At 48.9% G+C, this 18,501-nt stretch overlaps 1 protein-coding gene across 1 annotated transcript in view; it reads right to left on the bottom strand.

The window, feature by feature from the left end:
* Camsap1 (calmodulin regulated spectrin associated protein 1) overlaps positions 1-18,501 on the bottom strand; it is a gene marked incomplete at its 5' end in the record, with an annotated part of 59,129 nt that extends 40,628 nt beyond the window's left edge. The window contains 2 exons of the mRNA XM_048813420.1: positions 224-486; positions 18,486-18,501. Coding sequence (XP_048669377.1) covers positions 224-486; positions 18,486-18,501 — 279 coding nt within the window. The remainder of the gene's footprint in view (positions 1-223; positions 487-18,485) is intronic.

The following is an 18,501-nucleotide window of genomic DNA, read 5'->3' as shown; positions in this document are numbered from 1 at the left end:
TCCACAAGGACATGTGGGCCACTACAGTGGCCTCAGTGCCTCTGTTCACAAGCCCGCTCCCTCCCGCTGCCAGAGGGTCTACACATGTGAAAAGACACGAGCCACTAAGAGCCACCACTGCCCATGTGCCAGCCTCACCTCTTGTATGCCTGTTCGCAGGGCACTATGCCTTGCCCATGCGGCCAACTGCAGAGGACAGGGTGTGCCCGCTACAGACACTCACCATCTTTATGGGCGCGTGGCCCAGGTCTGCGTCTGTCACAGGGGTGTCGTCACTCTCCATCACATAGATGCCCTTTCGGGACAGAGCCTGGATGACAGATTGGTGTCCTTGCAAGGTGGCTGCCTGGTCCCCCTTCAGGATGAGGCTGCAGACACGGCAGTACAGCTCACTGGACAGGAGCAGCTTGATAACAGGTGGCTTAATGTGCTCCTGCTCATACTGGTCAATGTAGAAGGGGTCTCTGAGGTCCTCGGGGATGTTATCTAGAGCAAAGAAAGAGCACCGTGAGTGAGGTGCACACAGGGCACGCCTGCCAGCAGCGGCAGCCAGGCTCTTCTCAGCTGTGTAGATTAGCAGACCACGCTACAGAATCACCACTGTGACTCCACCCAATATGGCCCTGTCCCTGCATCCAGCTAAGAAAACCCAGGCACAGAGAGGAACAACATGCCCAAGGTCACCAGAGGCCAAAACCAACTCTGAAGCAGGGAGCCAAACGCACATGTGCCAGGTAAGTGCACCACCGCCACCACAGTTCTGCCCTATATACCGCCCAGCTTGCTCCTAGACTCATCTGCAAGAGGTCAGCAGCTGTCCCACAGAGGGAGGTCTCTACAGTCAATCTAAGAGCACCGAGTCCCACAAACCTAACCCACTCAGTCTGAGACAGTGCAGGCTGCAGCACTTCTGAATTGTCCACACCTCCACAAGTGTTTAGAAAGAGCCACCATTCCCAAGGAAGGCCAGTGTTGAAATCACGAACGTACCAGGGAGGCTCATGCTTCCTGAGTCAGGCCCTGCCTGAGCAGAGCAGAGCAGATCCTTTTTCAAAGGCCCCTCTCTCCCTCTGTTCCTGTCTCCTTTTGTTTCTCATGGGTGCTGTTTTCTGAGACCCAGGCCACTTAACATGGGTCTGTGGATCCTCATCGCAGCCCCAGTCTCAACTCCTGGCTCTCAGTTTCTTCTTTCTGAGTGTGGCCAGCCAGCATTCACATGGCACTCTAGTTTTAAAGCACTGAGATGCTTAGTGACCACAGCAGCTCTGAGGGTGGACAGGGCAAGTCAGCTCCAACTCTGGAAGGCTACAGTGGTTCTGCTAAGCTCAGAGAGTGTCACCAGGGCCAACCTCACACTCGCCGACTACCCTGGAAAGCCACCTAGTTTGAAGTCACCTGTAGCTCTGAACAAAACAGACCACATCAATGATAGAAGGACCAGGCTCCAGCATGCAGCACCATAGGAGGGCCTTTGGCTTGCTGTGCTTCACTAAGCAGTCCAGGAAAGCCCTGCCCCAGAGATGGGAGCAGGGACAAAAGAAGGCAAGGGGCACCCACACATGGGAGCAATATGTCCTGGGAGGAAAGTGTGGTGCCCAGGGACAGGCAGCCTGCAGAGCAGAAACTGGGAAGGGCACCAGGCAGGAGCCCCAGGTTCGACAACAGTTTCAGAAGTTTATGCTGCCAGGGAAGGCTATAGGTCACCTCACCTGCCCTCTGCTCTCCTTCTACCTCACTGCTGCCTCAGTCGCCCAAGACTGCAAGGCTATGTCCTACCTCATGTCCGAGAAGAGCGCATTTAGCCTCAAAGCTTCAAAGACCACAGCTGTGGGGTGACCTCAGATGTACCTTCTGGCTGTGGCCACCACCTTGAGTGCCTATGTGATGTTTCCACATGGGGCCTAGGGCCCCTTGAGCCCCATCAGCTGACCAACACCATCCTCCCTCTGACCTGAACTATGGGCTTCTCTCTAGAAGGGCAGGAGCCGCCACAACTCATGGGGACCCTACAGGGTCCTGATCCTGTGCAAGCATGGGTGGGCAAGCAAAGACTGAACTAAAGCCCCAACCTGGTGAAGATGCCCACCGGAAAGGCAGGGGCTGGCAAGGCAGGTCTGAGCAGCGGCTCTCCTGGACCATCGGCCCCACAGCGATGCTTCGCTGGGCCACAGTCAGCAAGGAGGGGTTCACACCAGCGGCTCTTCGAATCCCGTATGTATATGAATACTGTAAGACACCCCCGGATGCTTCAGGATCACAAGGGGAGAGCCAGGGGACAGTGGTGCTCACGCCGGAATAATGGCTCCAGACCCATGGACTCCTCAGTGTGTGCCACAGGGCCACTACAGCCCCACTCAGTAAGGAGCCACACTCCCTGGTCCAGTGGGGCAGTGACTGCCCTCATGCTGAGCTGTTGGTCCCTCAAGAACTGATGTGCACAGACCTGATGTCCTTGATGTTTACTAGGAAGCAGCTATTTCAAACAGCTTCATAGATGCCTTCAATCTCTTTCTATTTTTCATTTGTTTTTCATTTCTTCTGCAATCCAGTAATGCAGATTGTCAGAACTATTTATTCACTCAACAATTAGCAAGCACCTCTGTGAGCCAGGAAGGTACAAAAATGCTGGGAAGCCAGGAGGGGGCAAGAGACACTGCAGTGGGCTGATGCTGAAGAAGATGCCAAAGTCAGCAGGCAACTTCCAGGTGCAGAGGGAGCACACAGGGAGGGGTCAGCAGACAGCCCAGCACTGAGGGGGCGGGGGTGAGCTGTGCAGGTGGCCAAACTTCCAGGCAAAAGGAAAAATGTTCCAATGACCCTTGCCTGGCAAGTTTAGGGAACTCAAACTCAGTGTTTCACTAACTTGTTCATAGACTTTTTTTTTTTTTTTTAGTTGTACGTGGATAGAATGCTTTTATTATGTTTATTTCTATGTGGTGCTGAGAATCAAGCCCAGGACCTCACAAGTGCTAGGCAAGCGCTGTCCCACCGAGCCAAGCCCCAGCCCTGTTCATAGACTCTTAACTGAGCACCTGCTACACGCCTGCCCTCTCTGTGGGATGTCAGGGAACAGGCAGGCTGAGGAACTTAAGGCACACAGCAAGGGAATGGACTAGGTCAGGTTGGGTCAGGGGCTGGGGAAGCTGGAGGAAAAAGAGTTACTTAACACCTGCTTGTCTTCCCCCTGCAAAGTGAAGGATGGGCTGGACACCAGGAGGCAGCTGTGGTCCCGCCTTCTGCAGCAACACCCCCCGCCTGCCTACAGTTTCCACCTAGCTATTCCCTGCCAGGGTATTAATGCACTGACTGGGTTAAGGCTCTCATAACCCAATCATCTCACCTCATAATGTTCTTACGTTGTCTCTCACATGAGCCCTGGGGCACTCTTCACATTCAGAGAGTGGGCATTTGGATCTGTATATGAGGTCCTGGACACCCCAAGTGGCCGCATGTGAAATCCAATGCAGCCATACAGCGACTCCAAGAGCTACACCAACAGTCTGGGTTTCACACTGGCACTCCACGACCACCCAGCAGGGCCACAGGGTAGACGGTGAGCTGCAGCCAACAACCTGGTGGGCCAGCTGCTAAAGCCAGCAAGACCAGCCTATCCCAGCTTTCCAATAAGCCCACAACTGCAAAGCAGAATCTCTCAGATATCCACACGTCACCCACAATAACGCAAGGAAGAAAGAACAAGCAGGGAAACCCAAAGCCCCCAAAAGAAACACTATCAGTAGAAGCCGGACGGCGGAACTGCCCTACAAAGGCTTTAGAGAAAGCATCTGAATGTGCTTCCCACAGTAAGGGCAACCCCTGAGATAAACAACACTAACACAAAACACAAAACTCTGGGGACAGAGAAGCCTGTGAGGGAAACCAAAAGCCAGGTGCCGGGGAACAGAAAGATGGGCAGGAACTCGCACAGCCTTCCACCTTCCCCAGCAAGGCCTGGCTTCCCCTTGGGGCCAGCTCAGCATCCCCAGACACCAGATCCTCCCGACACAGGGGACCAACCTGAGCAGAGGGCTCACCATGCACAACCACCTGCCACCCTCATCAGGCTTCATGGCCACAGTGCAGGGACAGCTCCTCCAGGAGGACAGGGCCATCCTACATGTATCACAGTTACCCCTGAGACTGAGACACAGCCAAGTAACCCGTCGGAACACAGGGAAGTAAGAGCTAGCCGTGGCACCCGAGCACAGGAGTCCCTTAGACCACGTGGGAGGTCCACTTCCAGGATTCTGGCCAGCAAGCAGAGAGCAGCGTGACCATAACCCCTGCTCAAGGCTGTGTCAGCCCAGCCACATCCAGGGGAACCAGAGTCCTGAGAGCCAAGGCGGAGGCCATTTCACCTGAGACACTCGCGCTCTCTCCTGGTTTCCCTCTTCTTTCCTAGAAGAGGTGGCAGGAAAGTGCAGCCATACTTCCAGCACCTAGCTCGCTTCTAGGGACAAAGTTGGGACCCATGGGCCTGCCTGGTGGAACCACCCACACACTTTGGGCTGGGAACGGAGCCAAGGACCCGGGCCAGCTCTGGAGCCTCCTGAGGTGGGAGGGCGCAACAGCTGCAAGCAGGTCTCAATGCCCCCTGCAGGAGAATGCCACCTTGGGCCTCAGATTATTCCCACACTTCCAAATACAATGTTTGGTGCCCAAAGAAAAATAAGCAGGTGGGCAAAATGACAAGACAGGGTGAGCAAAGGCAGCAGCAACAAGGGGCAACAGAGGCGGTGCCCCACAGTGGACAGACTTGAGTAGTGCAGCCTCTCCCCATGGCCTATAACCAAAGCCTCTGAGGGCTCTGCAAAGTGGGCAACAGCAGGCACAGTGGGGAGGGCAGCCACTGTGGACCTGAGGGTGCGCAGCCACTGTGGACCTGAGGGTGCCCAGCCACAGGACTGCGATGGGACCAGTGAATCCCAAGAGAAACCTGCCCTCTGGGCCTCCCCAGGAGAGGAACCCCTAAAGCTGGAGAGTGGGGTGTTTCCCTTTTCTCTCCCACCCTGTGTCTGTCACCCTACTCACAGCAGCCAAAACTGCCTTTCTAGCCAGAGGGTAAGGTGCAGGGGTTACCGGGAGCCACAGAGTGTGGTGGGTCCCAACCACGTATAGGAGCTGGGCCATTATGGGCCGGCTCCTGAGCTGTATGCCTAGGATGGACCCAAAGGCACCACAAAGGCCTTGAGGGGGAATGATCCTTGAATGTCTGCCCATGTGGCCAGGCAGATTCGGAGTCTGACCCTAGTAGGTTACTGCTACCCAGCTGCAAAGGAAGAAGATCCACATTCACCACAGGAGATGAACAGTACCCAGCAAAGAACCTCACCCCATGCCACAGCCCATAAACACCCAGCATACAAAGAACTGAGAAAACATGACCAGTCCTCAAGGAAAAAGGCAACTGACAGGCCCCAGCTTCAAGAGGTCCCAGATGGTGGGGCTATCTAAGACCATGGCCAGTTCTAGAAGGGACAAGCAAAACTCTTAAAGTCAGTGGGAAACAGAAGTTCTCAGCAGAGAAGGGCCCAGTGGGAGCAGATTGAAATAAAAACAAGAGCAACAAATTAAAATTCCACAACTTTAAAAAAAATTTAAAAAACAACAACACCACAGAATTCACAAGGAAGAAACAGGACCTCAGGAACTACAGTGTGAGCCATCAGCCACAACTCTAAAGTACTGTGTTTAAGACAGTGGAGGGGAAAAGACAGGAAGGAATTTTAGCAGAAAAGTGGAAAGGCTATTTTCAAAAAGAAGGAAAAAGACCCTGACAAGTTAGAGAAAGGACAAACTAGAAATTCTAGAGCAGGGTTTGGTTTTATGCAATGGACTGTTGAACAGTTCAGACTGAGATAAAGGTAAGTGGAAAACAACGAGACAAAGAAGTAGAAAGACGACCAGGAGGTGGACGACAGACCTGTCGGTGCTTCGGAACTGCACCTGGAGGCCAGGAAAAGAAAGTCACGAGCAGAAGCAGCACTTTAACAGATACTGGATGAGAATGTCCTGGTACTTGTAAAATTCACAAAACCACATCTTCAAGAAGCACTACAAAATGCCAGCAGGACTAAAAAAAGAAACCCACACATCAAAGACAGCAGAGATGCTGATGGACCCAAAGACAGATGCTTTTTCAAGCAGCTAGAAGGGGTTTCTGATCAGACCAGAAGAGCAGGCTGATCTCTGCCTCCTCCTCTGCACAGAGAACAGCTACAAACCCCAGAATAGTTCAAAGGCAAGAGGGGGATGCTGGTTGGGGCACAGACCTAGAGAGGGACACCTCACCCCCAGCCAGCAGGGGCCAGTCCTGGTGTCTGCTGACTCCCGGTAGGGCAAACCTGGCAGCGGGCAGCTCATCCCGGCCCAGACTCAAAGGGGCAGGGGATTAATAGAAGGCCTCTATAAAAATAAGCAGCCAGGGGACCCTAGCAAGAGATGGCATGATAGAAAACCAGCCAGACCTGCTCTTCCTCCCCATCAGGCCTAAAACACCCCTCCCCAAAGCCAGAGTCACCCTGTGCCAGGGGAACCCGGCAAGTGGTATCCCACCATAAGCACGTGGTCAAGAAGATATTCTCTTTCCCTGTCAGTCATGAGGGGCCTCCCCCCATGCTCCCACAAAGGAAACCACCCCATAACCAATGCTTGGGAAACGTGCTCCATTACTAGAGGCAGGACCGAAAACCACAGTGAGCCCCACAAAGCTCCTCCTGCCCTCGGCCACACCAGAAGGGCCCAGTGGGAGCAGACTGAAATAGCACAAGGCTTGGAGACAGTGCCACGCTGGACCACAGCCCACAAAAGGAGGCCACGGCTACAAGCAAACCTCAACAGGGCACTGCTGCTAAAATAAAAGAAGCCTAAGAACCCAAAATCTTCTAACACAACAGCCAAAGTCTCCAGGAAATAATTGAAAACCATATTAGAAAGAAAAGGTGACCAACTGACACAAACCCCAAGATGATTCAAATGCAGTAATTATCTGACGAGAATTTTAAAGCAACTATAATGATTCTACAAGATATAACAAATTCTGAAACAAAATTAGAAAATTTCAACACAGAAAGAAATTTTTTAAAAGCATCAAATATAGAAATAAAAAATATAGTAACAGACATTTAAAAACTCACTGGAAGGATTCAACTGCAGGACGGTGATGACAGAAGACACAATCACTGAACCTGAGGTCAGCAGCATCCACCCACCTGAACAGCAGACAGAAAACTGGAAGAGTGGGGGCAGAGCTGAGGGACCTCGGGGGAGCAACCAAAGGCCAGCCGTGTGCTTCCTGAGCCCAGGAGAGGGGAAAGCACACAGCTGAAGAGCACTGGCAGCACGATGGCTGAGCCCTGCCCACGCACAGCTGATGGTATAAACCCACCAATTTCAAGATAAAGTAAACTCCAAGTAGGAAGACCCCAGAGAGACTCGTGCCAAGACACATTGTACTCACACTTCTAAACTACAAATATTTTGAAGCAGTCACACAGAGAGGGCACACTGCATAAAGAGGGACACCCCCTCCAAAGACTCCAATGGCAGGGGGTCTCATCTGAAGCCATGGCAGCCACGGGCAACTGGCACACATTTTTTCAAATGCTGGAGGAAAAGAATTGTCAACCAAAAACTCCACATCCAGCAAAGCTATTCTTAAGGAAAAGCTGGGAAATAGACATATTCTCATATGAAGGAAAATAAAAGAATGTGTCTCCAATAAGCTTAAAAGATAAGCCAGGCATGATGGCCACGCCTGTAATTCCAGCTACTCAGAAGGCCGAGGCAGGAGAATCCCAAGTTCAAGGCCAAGCCTGGCAACTTGGTGAGAACATCTGAGAAATAAATAAATGAGCTGGGGATGTAGCTCAGGGGTACAGCACTTGCCTGGCATGCAGGAGGCCTTGAGTTTGATCCCCAGCAGTGGGGGAGTAAAAAAGAAACCACACTTGTAATCCCAGCAACTCAGGAAGCTAAAGCAGGAGGACTGCAAGTACAAAGCTAGCCTCTGCAACTCAGGAAGGCCCTAAGCAACTTAGTAAGACCCAGTCTCAAAATCACAAATAAAAAGGGGTGGGGATGTGACTCAGTGGTTAAGAACCATGGATGGTTCAATCCTGGGTACAAAAAAAAAAGTGGGTAAGGTAAAGGGACCTAAACGGAAAAAAAAAGTTTCCATGTTTCACTGATAATAGTGAAACACCACCACCATTAACTGTCTTAAGACACATACCTCCCCATAACACCCAGAGCAACCACAAAGAAACTAAACAGAAATGTATAACCCAGATCAAAGAGAAACAGGAGGGCTGGGGATGTGGCTCAAGCGGTAGCGTGTTCGCCTCGCATGCGTGCGGCCCAGGTTCGATCCTCAGCACCACATACAAACAGAGATGTTGTGTCCGCCGAAAACTAAAAAATAAATATTTTAAAAATAAAAAAATAAAAAAAAAAAAGAGAAACAGGAACAGGAAATGGAACGAATAATAAATTATAAAACATCTCTCAACTCCTAACATAACAACAATCACATTAAATCCAAACACAACAATTAAAAGACAGAAACTGGCAGGCTGGATTTTAAAAAGAGCTCACAACCATAAGCTATTCACAAGAAACTCACTTCAAATTCTATGACATGAGTTAAAGTAAAAGAGTAGATATACCATGCAAAAATTATTTTTAAAAAAGCAGAAAGGGGCTGGGGATATAGCTCAATTGGTAGAGTGCTTGCCTTGCATGCACAAGGAAGGCCCTGGGTTCGATCCCCAGCACCAAAAAAAAAGAAACAGTGCCCCCCCCCCGCCCCCATCCTCAGGGACATAGTCCCAGAACCCCAGGGGAGATATGATATCGTGGTAGACCTACAATAAAGGTTTTTTTTGTTTTGTTTTGTTTTGGCACTGGGAATTGAACTCAGGGGCACTTGGCCACTGACCCACATCCCCACCCCTATTTTGTATTTTATTTAGAGACAGGGTCTCACCAAGTTGCTTAGTGCCTCACCATTGCTAAGGCTGGCTTTGAACTTCGATCCTCCTGTCTCAGCCTCCCAAGCCACTGGGATTACAGGTGTGCACCACTGCACCTGGCTGATACCAAGTTTATAAATTAAGCACCATAAGAAGTTAACAACAGTAGCTAATAATAAAATAAAACAATTATGCTGCGTATGGTGGCACATGCCTATAATCCCAGTGGCTCAGGAGACTGAGGCAGGAGGATCACAAGTTCAAGGGCAGCCTCAGCAACTTAGTGAAGCCCTAAACAATTTAGCAAAACTCTGTCTCAAAAATTAAAAAAGGGTTGGGGATGTGGTTCAATGGGTAAGCACCTCTGTGTTCAATCTCTGGCACAAAAAATAATAAATAAATAAATAAATAAACAAAAATCATAACTACCATAACAAAACTGCCATCATTGTTATTCTTGCTCTTCGAAGCCATTATCATGTACAATGAGGGTCAAATATAAGCACTGCAAAACCATGATCTAATGACCTAGACAACTACTAAGTGACTAAGGGGAGGGTAGTGTATACAGCATGGACACACTGAACAAAGCATGACTCATGTTCCAGGCAGGATATGAAAGATTTCATCATGTTACTCAAAATGGCAATCTTAAACTTAGGAATTATTTATTTCTAAATTTTTCATTTAATATTGTCAGAGCACAGTTTACCATGGGTAACTGAAACTGTGCAAAGCAAATGCACAGATAAGTAGGGACCACTGAACACGGCTATGAGATAAAGTAGAAAGAAAACTACTAAAGACGTAGAGGTCATTACATAATGGTAAGAAAGATCAACCCACAAGTAAGACCAAGAATACCCTCTGCCAGCAACTGACAGAAATACTAGACATAAAATCTACAAGGTTATAAATATGAACACAACCAACATGGCATCCCATTGGCTATAAAGAGCTCTCCACCCAACAACCACAGAATACTCATTTTTTTCCCAAATGCCAATGGATTGTTCACCAAAACAGAGCACATTCTGGAACAAACACTAACAAGTTTAAAATAATAGAAATCAGTTTGTTATCTTACTGTAAAAGTGAAATCACATTAGAAATAAAAGCAAGAAAACAGGAAAATCTCTATAATCCCTTGGAAATTATACTAATAAATGATTCCTAAGTGTTATGGTCTGAATGTCTGTGCCCCGGTGGTTATGATGGTAGGAAGAGGTGGGGCCCTCCGGAGATGATTAGGTGATGAGCCCTGCCTCATGAATGGGGTGCACATCCTGCAGAGAGGAGAAGGAACCTGTCTTCCCTCTGCCAGGTGAGGACACAGAGAAGGCACCGTCTATGAACAGGAAATGGGCCAGGCACAGAGTCTGCTGGTGCCCGATCTTGGACTGCTGAGAGCCATTGCCAAGTAGGAATGACACATGGCAATTTCTTTGTCAGCCTACCCAATGTTGCTTAGAGGAAGGACTCTCCATATTGACCCAGGTCATTTGCAGTGACATTGCATGTAAGGTGACCTTGCTCAAGGACCAGGGCGGATCAGGGTTTAGGGCTCTCCTTGGGTTTAGGAAGGTTCCAGGTTTAAGGTGTACCCTGCTGGGAATAGGGCGTATCCTGCTGCCTCAGGCTCGCTGCTCCTTGAGTTCTCACGGGATTCAGAGGGTATTTGGGATCCAGAACGTGGATTTGGCCCAGAATGTAGATTTCCCCAGAACGTGTGTAGAGTGCTGGTGTGAGTTCGGGAATAAAGAGTTGCTGTTTGAATCTACAAGGTGTGTGGTGGCTCGTGATTTTGTGCCCAGCCAGACTGCGGCATTGGACTTCCCAGCCCCCAGAAATGTGAACAATAAATTTCTGTCATGTACAAATTACCCTGAGGTATTTTGTAACAGCAGCCCAAAATGGACTAAGACAATGGGCCAAAGAGGAAGCATCAAAGGAAAAAAATGAAAGATAGATAGAATCAAATGAAAATGAAAATATAACCTATAAATATATGTGAGATACAGTGAAGGTGGTAATGCTGACAGTAACTGCTTACATCAGAAAAAGGTCCTGTTCTCAAATCAATATCTAAGCTCCTAGCAGGGTGTGGTGGCACATGCTATAATTACAGCAACTCGGGAGACAGAGACAGGAGGACTGCAGGTTCAAGTCCAGCCTCAGCAAATTAGCAATGCCCTGTCTCAAAATAAAAATTAATAAAACTTAAAAAGGGCAGAATAGAGCATCCCTGGCTAAATCCCTCATGCAAAAACCCATACTAAGCCCTAAGCCTGAAGAAACCAAGTGAAATAGACCAAGGAAGCAGAAGAGGCAGGTATGGCATAAAAGGGCCAGAGAAGAGGCCAGAGGGAGGGAAGGCTCCACACCTGGGTCATTCTAAGATCAGCATGCTGGTTATAATACTTCACTAGTTTTGCAAGAAGTTACCCCTGGGGAATCAGGTAAGGGCACCCAGATCTCTACAGTGTTTCTTACAACCACGTCAATATACAATGATCTCAAAATAAAACTGGCCATGATTTTAAAAGGTATTTCATAGAAAAGATATTCGAAAGGCCTAAAATCCGCATTTTAAAATGCCCATCATGTTTAGTCTTGGGGGAAATGCACAGTAAAGGCACAGACAGCACAGTCCACCCACCTGGACAATGACAGGGAAGGACTGACAAGCACCGATGGGAAGGGAGCTCACTGAGCCCCAGCGCCCTGCTAATGGGAAGCACCAACGCCACCCCTCTATAAACAGCAGGCCCTTTCCTATGACTTCACACACACACTCATCTCCTGAGTGAGAATGCCATGTCTACCTGTGCAAGACAAATGAAGACACCTGTCCACAAAAATGAAGGTTCACATCCACTTTACTCATCAGAGCCCTAAACTGGAAACCATCCACGTAACCATTATAGGTGAACGGAGAGGTCAATGTGGGCAGGACACAGATGGAAGCCTACTAGGGCTCGCTTGCTCGAATCTCAAATATCCTGCATCCAGCAAGGAATAGCAGGTCCTCGCTGTGTGCTTAGATGGCAGGAAACTCCAGAAAGACAGGTCTGATGTGCTGCAAAAGGAAGCAGGTCAGGGAAGCCCTGGGGGACTCTTGGGGAACCTCAGGCAGAGAAAGAAATGCTTTCTCTCAGTTGTGGCAGGGGTCAGAGCAGTGTGCCTTCCTTTAAACCCATCTAACTGTATTCTCAAAAATGTGCATCTTAAGGCTGGATGTAGCTCAGTGGTAGAGCACTCACCTAGCATGTGTGAGGCACTGGGTTAGATCCTTAGCACCACATAAAAATAGATAGATAGATAAAGGTACAAAATGTGTATCTTAGTGCATGTAAATTACAACTCTATAAAAGTGGTCTTCTCAAAGGTACAAAATAAATCTGCATCTTATACCTACAGTGGGCAGTAGCTATGGTACCCTAGCAAAGACCAAACAGTGAGACATCTGTTCCCTCCTCAGAAACTTCCACGGCTCCACTTCACACACAGGAAGGCCCAGGCGAGGACTCATCAATTGATCAATCAGCCACTGGAGCCATTCCAAGGTCTGGCCCAGATCTTATCCAGTCTAATTGTGCACTCCAACTGCCACTAGCCTTTCCCTTAGTAAAACACCACAGCCACCGCCATTCCCCTTCCCTGCCTCTGCCCTGGTTTTTACCCACCGGGCCACTCACTGGGTTCCACTTTCTTTAAGGGAACACTGTAGATGCCCTCCAGGGAGGTCTTCTCACTCTTCATATACCCTCCCGATGGCATCTGCCCCTCACTAGACAGGGAACCACCAGAACTTTCCTTATAAGTCTTTGCATACATGGCTAGCCCAGCATTACCTGAGGCCTGAGAAGCACAGCGGGACCCAAGGTCACAGCACATGCTCCTCATCTGAACAGACCCAAGTCTAATTTTGATTGGTCAAGTCTGCAGTACCCAGGGAATACTCAAGCACACTAGCTTAATGGTCTGACTGGTGATGGTTCAAGGTTAACCACTGTTTTCAACCTCCTGATGGTACAAAGCAGCATGCATTCAGCAGAAATTGCACTTTGAACTCTGAATTCTGATCTCTTTGGGGGCTTAGCAAAATGCCAAATCATTTTCCCTCATGATTCGGGACCACAAGGACCAGAAATCACTACTCCAGTGTGCTGTGCTGCAGACTATGACAATCAGGAGGTTAGGTGTATTAAATGTGTTTCTGACATCGTGATATTTTTGATTTATGATGGGCTTCATGTGGACCGAAACCACCATAGGTGAGAAGCACATGAAAAAGAGGCCTAGCATGCTCTAGGCCTTGCATTCCATCCCCAGCATCATTTAAAAAAGAGGGCCAGGGCTGGGGTTGTGCAGCAGTAGCAGAGCACTTGCCTGGCATGGTGAGGCAGTGGGTTCGATCCTCAGCACCAAATACAAATTAAAATAAAGGTTAAGCTCTTTAAAAAAAAAAAAAAAAGGGCCAGGTGGGAGCTCAGAAATAAAAACTCAAACATCATCTTTCTGTATAGGTCAAGAGAAGCCATAAGAGTAGAAATCTACATGACACAAAGACTCTAACTAGTACTGGGGGTATACCTAGGTGGTATAGTGCTTGCTAACATGCAAGGAAGGCCCTGGGTTCCACCTCCAGCACCAAAAATAAATAAAATGGAATGGAAGGGAAGGGAAGTGGGAAGGAAGGAAGGAACGAACGAATGAACGAACCAAGAGCAAGCCTGTAACCATTCCCGCCAAGGGTATGATGGTCCCCATGTTCAGCCAACACTGCCGACCCAGCGCCCTAACTCAACCTCCTGCACAACTGTCACAATCCAGTCTCCTGGATTCTGCTTTCATAGTGTCTCCTGGCTCAATCCACCCCCCTAATTCGCTGTGGCTTTTTCAGCCTCAGAGACTCAGTTCCCAGATGGTCCACCTGTCCATGGCCTCCTCCCACTCTGACCTGCTAAAAACATCTTCCCAGGCACACACCAAACAATCCCCAGGCAGCCTGAATGCCATAAACAACCTGGCCCCAGACTGTTTCCAACCAATCGCCTACTCTTTCAATCCACCAGTTTTGTGGACTTGTCTGCCTCAACAAGATTAATCCACTCAGTGCCCCCAAAACACTCTGCCGCTGCAAGGGTGCAACCAGATACCCTCCCCTGTGTCCCTGGGGGCTACCCAAGCCTTCTCCATCCTTCAAAGCCTGTTGTCCCGGCACCCTCCCACCCCATGCACCTGGAGGCTCCTCTTTTGCAGCCCCCAGTCTCATCATGCAGTCATCTTCTAACCCCTGCATTATTCCTGTTTCCTCTGTGTCTGTCCATATTTTGTGGGGACTTTAATCAACAAAGCAGGAAATAAAAATCCCCCTCTGTATTTCCTATAATAAAAAACAATGCACAGGGTGGCCATTCATTTGTCATTGGTTATGACTTGACACTGGCTCCATTCTGGCCACCCTAACAATGAAAATGACAGCAATCCATGCTTTTCCACAGTGCAGCTAGGTGATGGGGAAGGGTGCTGGCACACAGCACTACTAGGCCACAAGAATAGTCCATGGCAGAAGGCCATGAGCAATAAGAACTAAGGGCCAGCCCTTCAGAGACGTCTGCCCAAAGCTTATACCCTGAAGCACCATGAGGCCAGCCCTCTAGAGAGTCACTTGAACTTAAAGAGTTAGAACTGACCAAACTCAAAGATGGATTTCCGTTCTTGGGCTAATACTTCACTTAGGCATCAAGCTAGGAAAGAGACCATTTACAAACTGACTTATCTTTGAAAATATGAATCCACCCGCTTCTGGCCACCAGGACAGAACTACAAAACACATCTTCCCCTTCCCCCATTCAAGAAGCACCTGAGCACCCAGCAAGGTGGACACAGAGCTCCAGGCAAGACCAGGACTCCAGCCACGCACAGCTGCACACATAACCAGACAGGCAGTTCTCAGATGCCACTCAGAGGACCAGCCGCTGGCCCTGCAGCCTCAGTTCCACCTAACAGCGCTCATTTAAACCCAGCCCAGAAGTACTCAACTCCTTTCCAAGAACAACAAAGGCTATTTAAAAACACAATCTAAAGTAATAAACTCATAACCTAAACAAATAATCACCTGGAAGAATTTGGCAATATGCTTCTGAAACTGTCAGGAGAAGGCTGATCCCAGGAAGACGCGCCCCAGTCCAGGGACGAAGCGAGAGAGACTCCACACCAGCTCTGGAGCTAGAAAGGGGCTCCCAGCACTGAACTCCTTTTGACCAATCTACAACAAAACAGCAAGCAACCCCCTGGAATTGATAACGAAGGGTTCTGCCCCTAACTGCAACTAAACAAACCAGGGTCAAAGCTACTCTTAATGCCTACAAGATGAAGCAGCCCGCAGCAGCTCCAACACTCTCCACGTACGTACGAGCTGGCCGGTTTAAACGCACAAGTGACTGTGATCTCTCACTCCACACGTGCCTGTCAAATCAGCTGTTTAAATGACTCTAGCCAGAGTGGGAGAGCAAGAGGGAGGGAGCGGGGTGCAGCATTCCCCACCACAGGGACCCTGGGCAGGTAGCAGCCACTATCTAGCCCAGTGGGTGTTGGTAGGACAGAAGGCTGAGCTGCCGCCCAGTGCCAGGTGTCAGCAGCTCAGCTCCAGGGCAAAAGCACGTGGGTTTCCAAGGAGCTACACAGAAACCTTGCAATGACTAAGAGCCAGATCAGACACAGAACTGTCCTTGGGATAACAAGATTTGATGTCCCCCCACTGTCCCTGAGAGTAGGGCACATGTGAAATGCACAGTGGACTGGAATTCCACAACCCCAGTCCAGCACTTGATTCTGTAAAGTAAATAGCATTTCGAGTCACCCTTTAAACTTGTTACTAACTTATTACGATTTTCACCCTAAATGTTACCAGACTCCTCTTCTCTTAGACTTCTTAAAGTGAAGAATTTTCAACATATCCAATAAGTTACTTCTAAAAAATATTAAAAGACTGTCAATGAAACATGAGAGTTACCAAAAAAAGAGGGAGGTGGACCTACAAATAAAAGCACAGGACAGGACAGCCCACGAGTCTTGGCTGTGGCACCAGAGCCAGATTAAGCTGGAGGAAATATTTTGGCATAATCCAATGCCTGAGGCCTGGCAGGGTGAGCACCAGGAGCCTGCCACTGATTATACAGATGGCAGCCGGGTGCCCAGGGACACAGAACCCCAGAGGCAAACCAAGAAGGTGGCCTTCACAACCAGCCCTAGAGTTTGGCATGCTTTCAATTCCTACACAAAAGGAAAGCTGGTTTCACTTCACAGCCTAAGAAACAACTGTATACCTATAAAACACCTAAGCCACTTCTCCCAGCAAGCCTGCCCACACTGACTAACCACTGAAGTGCCCAGACTGGAAGTGTCGCTTTCAGTGAAAAGCACGTAAGCTGCAGAGGTAGTGGAGGATAACAAAGATTCACCCCTGTATTAGGATCAAAGTTTGAGGGGAAACAATCTACATATCCTGCTAAAATCACTCCCCACCCAGTTGATGGAAGACACAACCCCACACCAGCTATAGCGAAATGACACCCCAGCTGGGACCCCCTTGACTACAGCATACATAAAATTCCTTCAACTGAGCCACGGCGAGTTTCCTTGGTCATCTGAATTGGGACCTTTCAAATTTGTAAATTTAAAGAGAGTTTCCATTTTTTTTTTTTTTAACGTCTACTCCCCTTCAAAACAGAAAATTTCTCATTGAGCAAAAATGGATGGAATACGGATCTCCTAAAGCCAGAGTGATATGCACTGTTAGCTAAAGTCCTGTCTCCAACTGGCACAGCCATCCCGGCTCGATCCCAGGACAGAAAGTACCTGATCTTCAGTTACTACCAGTGTCTCTAGTCTTCACATGCCCACCTCCCAATAATTCCAACTTACAGCCCAGTGCCAGGTTTTGATTCTCTCTCCAATGAGGTAGAATACCCAAGAGCAACCCATACTGATAAGCTAGACCGACCAGATACAACCTTCTGAGACAACACTTACCTCTGGATAGCTAACAAGATCCAAGATGAATGCCAAGGCTGAAAGCAATAAAACAGACACTGGCCTTACCAACAAATTGAGAGCGCAAATGACGGAAGCCCCTTTTGTTAAATATTTGAGTCTAACAATTCATCAGGAGAGCCTAAGCAGGCACAACCTCAAAACCACAGAGGTGAACCTTGCACACAGGCCTGTAAGTCATGCCCAAGAACTGACCAGGTTTAACAACAAAATCTGAGCTGAGCAGCACCCATAATCGTCAGAGTGGCACATGGTGGACAAGCCTTGGTGAAATATTACACAACGTGGAAAAAAATTCAGTGAGCTTGGATGAAGGAGGAACCTAAGCACACATCGTGGAATACAGATGCCTCAGAAGACATCACTGTGGAAGGCACAGGAGGGGCCAGCCAGCAGGGGTGCCTGAAGCCACTGTGTGGATGGTGCCCAACACCCAGCGACACTCCAGTGTCATTTTCTAAGGTGTTACATGTACATTTTATCAATTCCACTTAAAGTCAGGTATGTGGCAGCATTTTTCCGCCACCATACAGAACCTGAGAGAAATTCAACATAACCAGGGAACAATGATCGTAAACTGAAAATTCTAAAAGAAAGGAAAGAATCATTTTCCAACTGCTACTTACACAGCACAAAAACGAGTTTAAAATAAAGCTGTGGGCTGGCTCAGCGGGACAGCGCTTGCCTAATGTGTAAGGCACTGGGTTATAAGCACCGCATATAAATAAACAAAAAAAGGTTCATTGACACTAAACAATATTTTTTAAAAATAATAAAGCGTGTATTTAATCTGAGACTCACAAAACGTGTTTGTGCTTATGACTAACCCGAGGCGGACTGAGGCACAGGCCACTGTCACACAGAACGCCTGCTCAGCAAGTTCTCAAAACTGGTCAACTAACCCTTTTCTCCAAGGGCTACCTCTGCCCTTCAGTCTTGCTCTAGAATCAGTCATTTATCACCAGAATAAAAGCAATTAATTCGTGCTTCAAATTAAGAGGCTTACACCAGTGTTAACCCCTAACTTTGGATTGAAACAAAGCACCTAAGGTTAATTAATAGAGGAAGCCAGGAATCAAGGCACTGCCGCACCACCTGGTTTGCAAAGTTCCCGGAGCAGGAATCAGACCGCCTTAATCCACTAAGCACCTTAGGCCTCACCAAGAACTCCGTCGCAGGATCACCCAGCTCCGCGACCAGAATTACCGGAGGGATCGCTAAGATCCACGCAATCCGTGCAAGGCCCAGCTGCGGGCCTGGGAGTCAGCGGCCCAAGATCTGCAACCACCAAAACCGGTGGCGAACGGGTCGCCTGGGCGTCTAGGGCGTCCCTCTGCGGCGAGCCTCGCCGTAGGCGCTCTGCTCTGTCCACCGCTCGGGACCGCGGCCAACGGGCGGCCGGCGCCCCCCGCGCCAGGCGCCCTCCGCCCGCGCCCCCCGCCCGCCGCGCACCTAGCCCGTAGGCCTT

This window comes from Marmota marmota, unplaced genomic scaffold (assembly GCF_001458135.2).
Source record: "Marmota marmota marmota unplaced genomic scaffold, marMar, whole genome shotgun sequence".
NCBI classification, from domain to species: Eukaryota; Metazoa; Chordata; class Mammalia; order Rodentia; family Sciuridae; genus Marmota; species Marmota marmota.
Note: the sequence above shows the minus strand (reverse complement) of the source record. Positions and strands in the feature narration are given on the sequence as shown.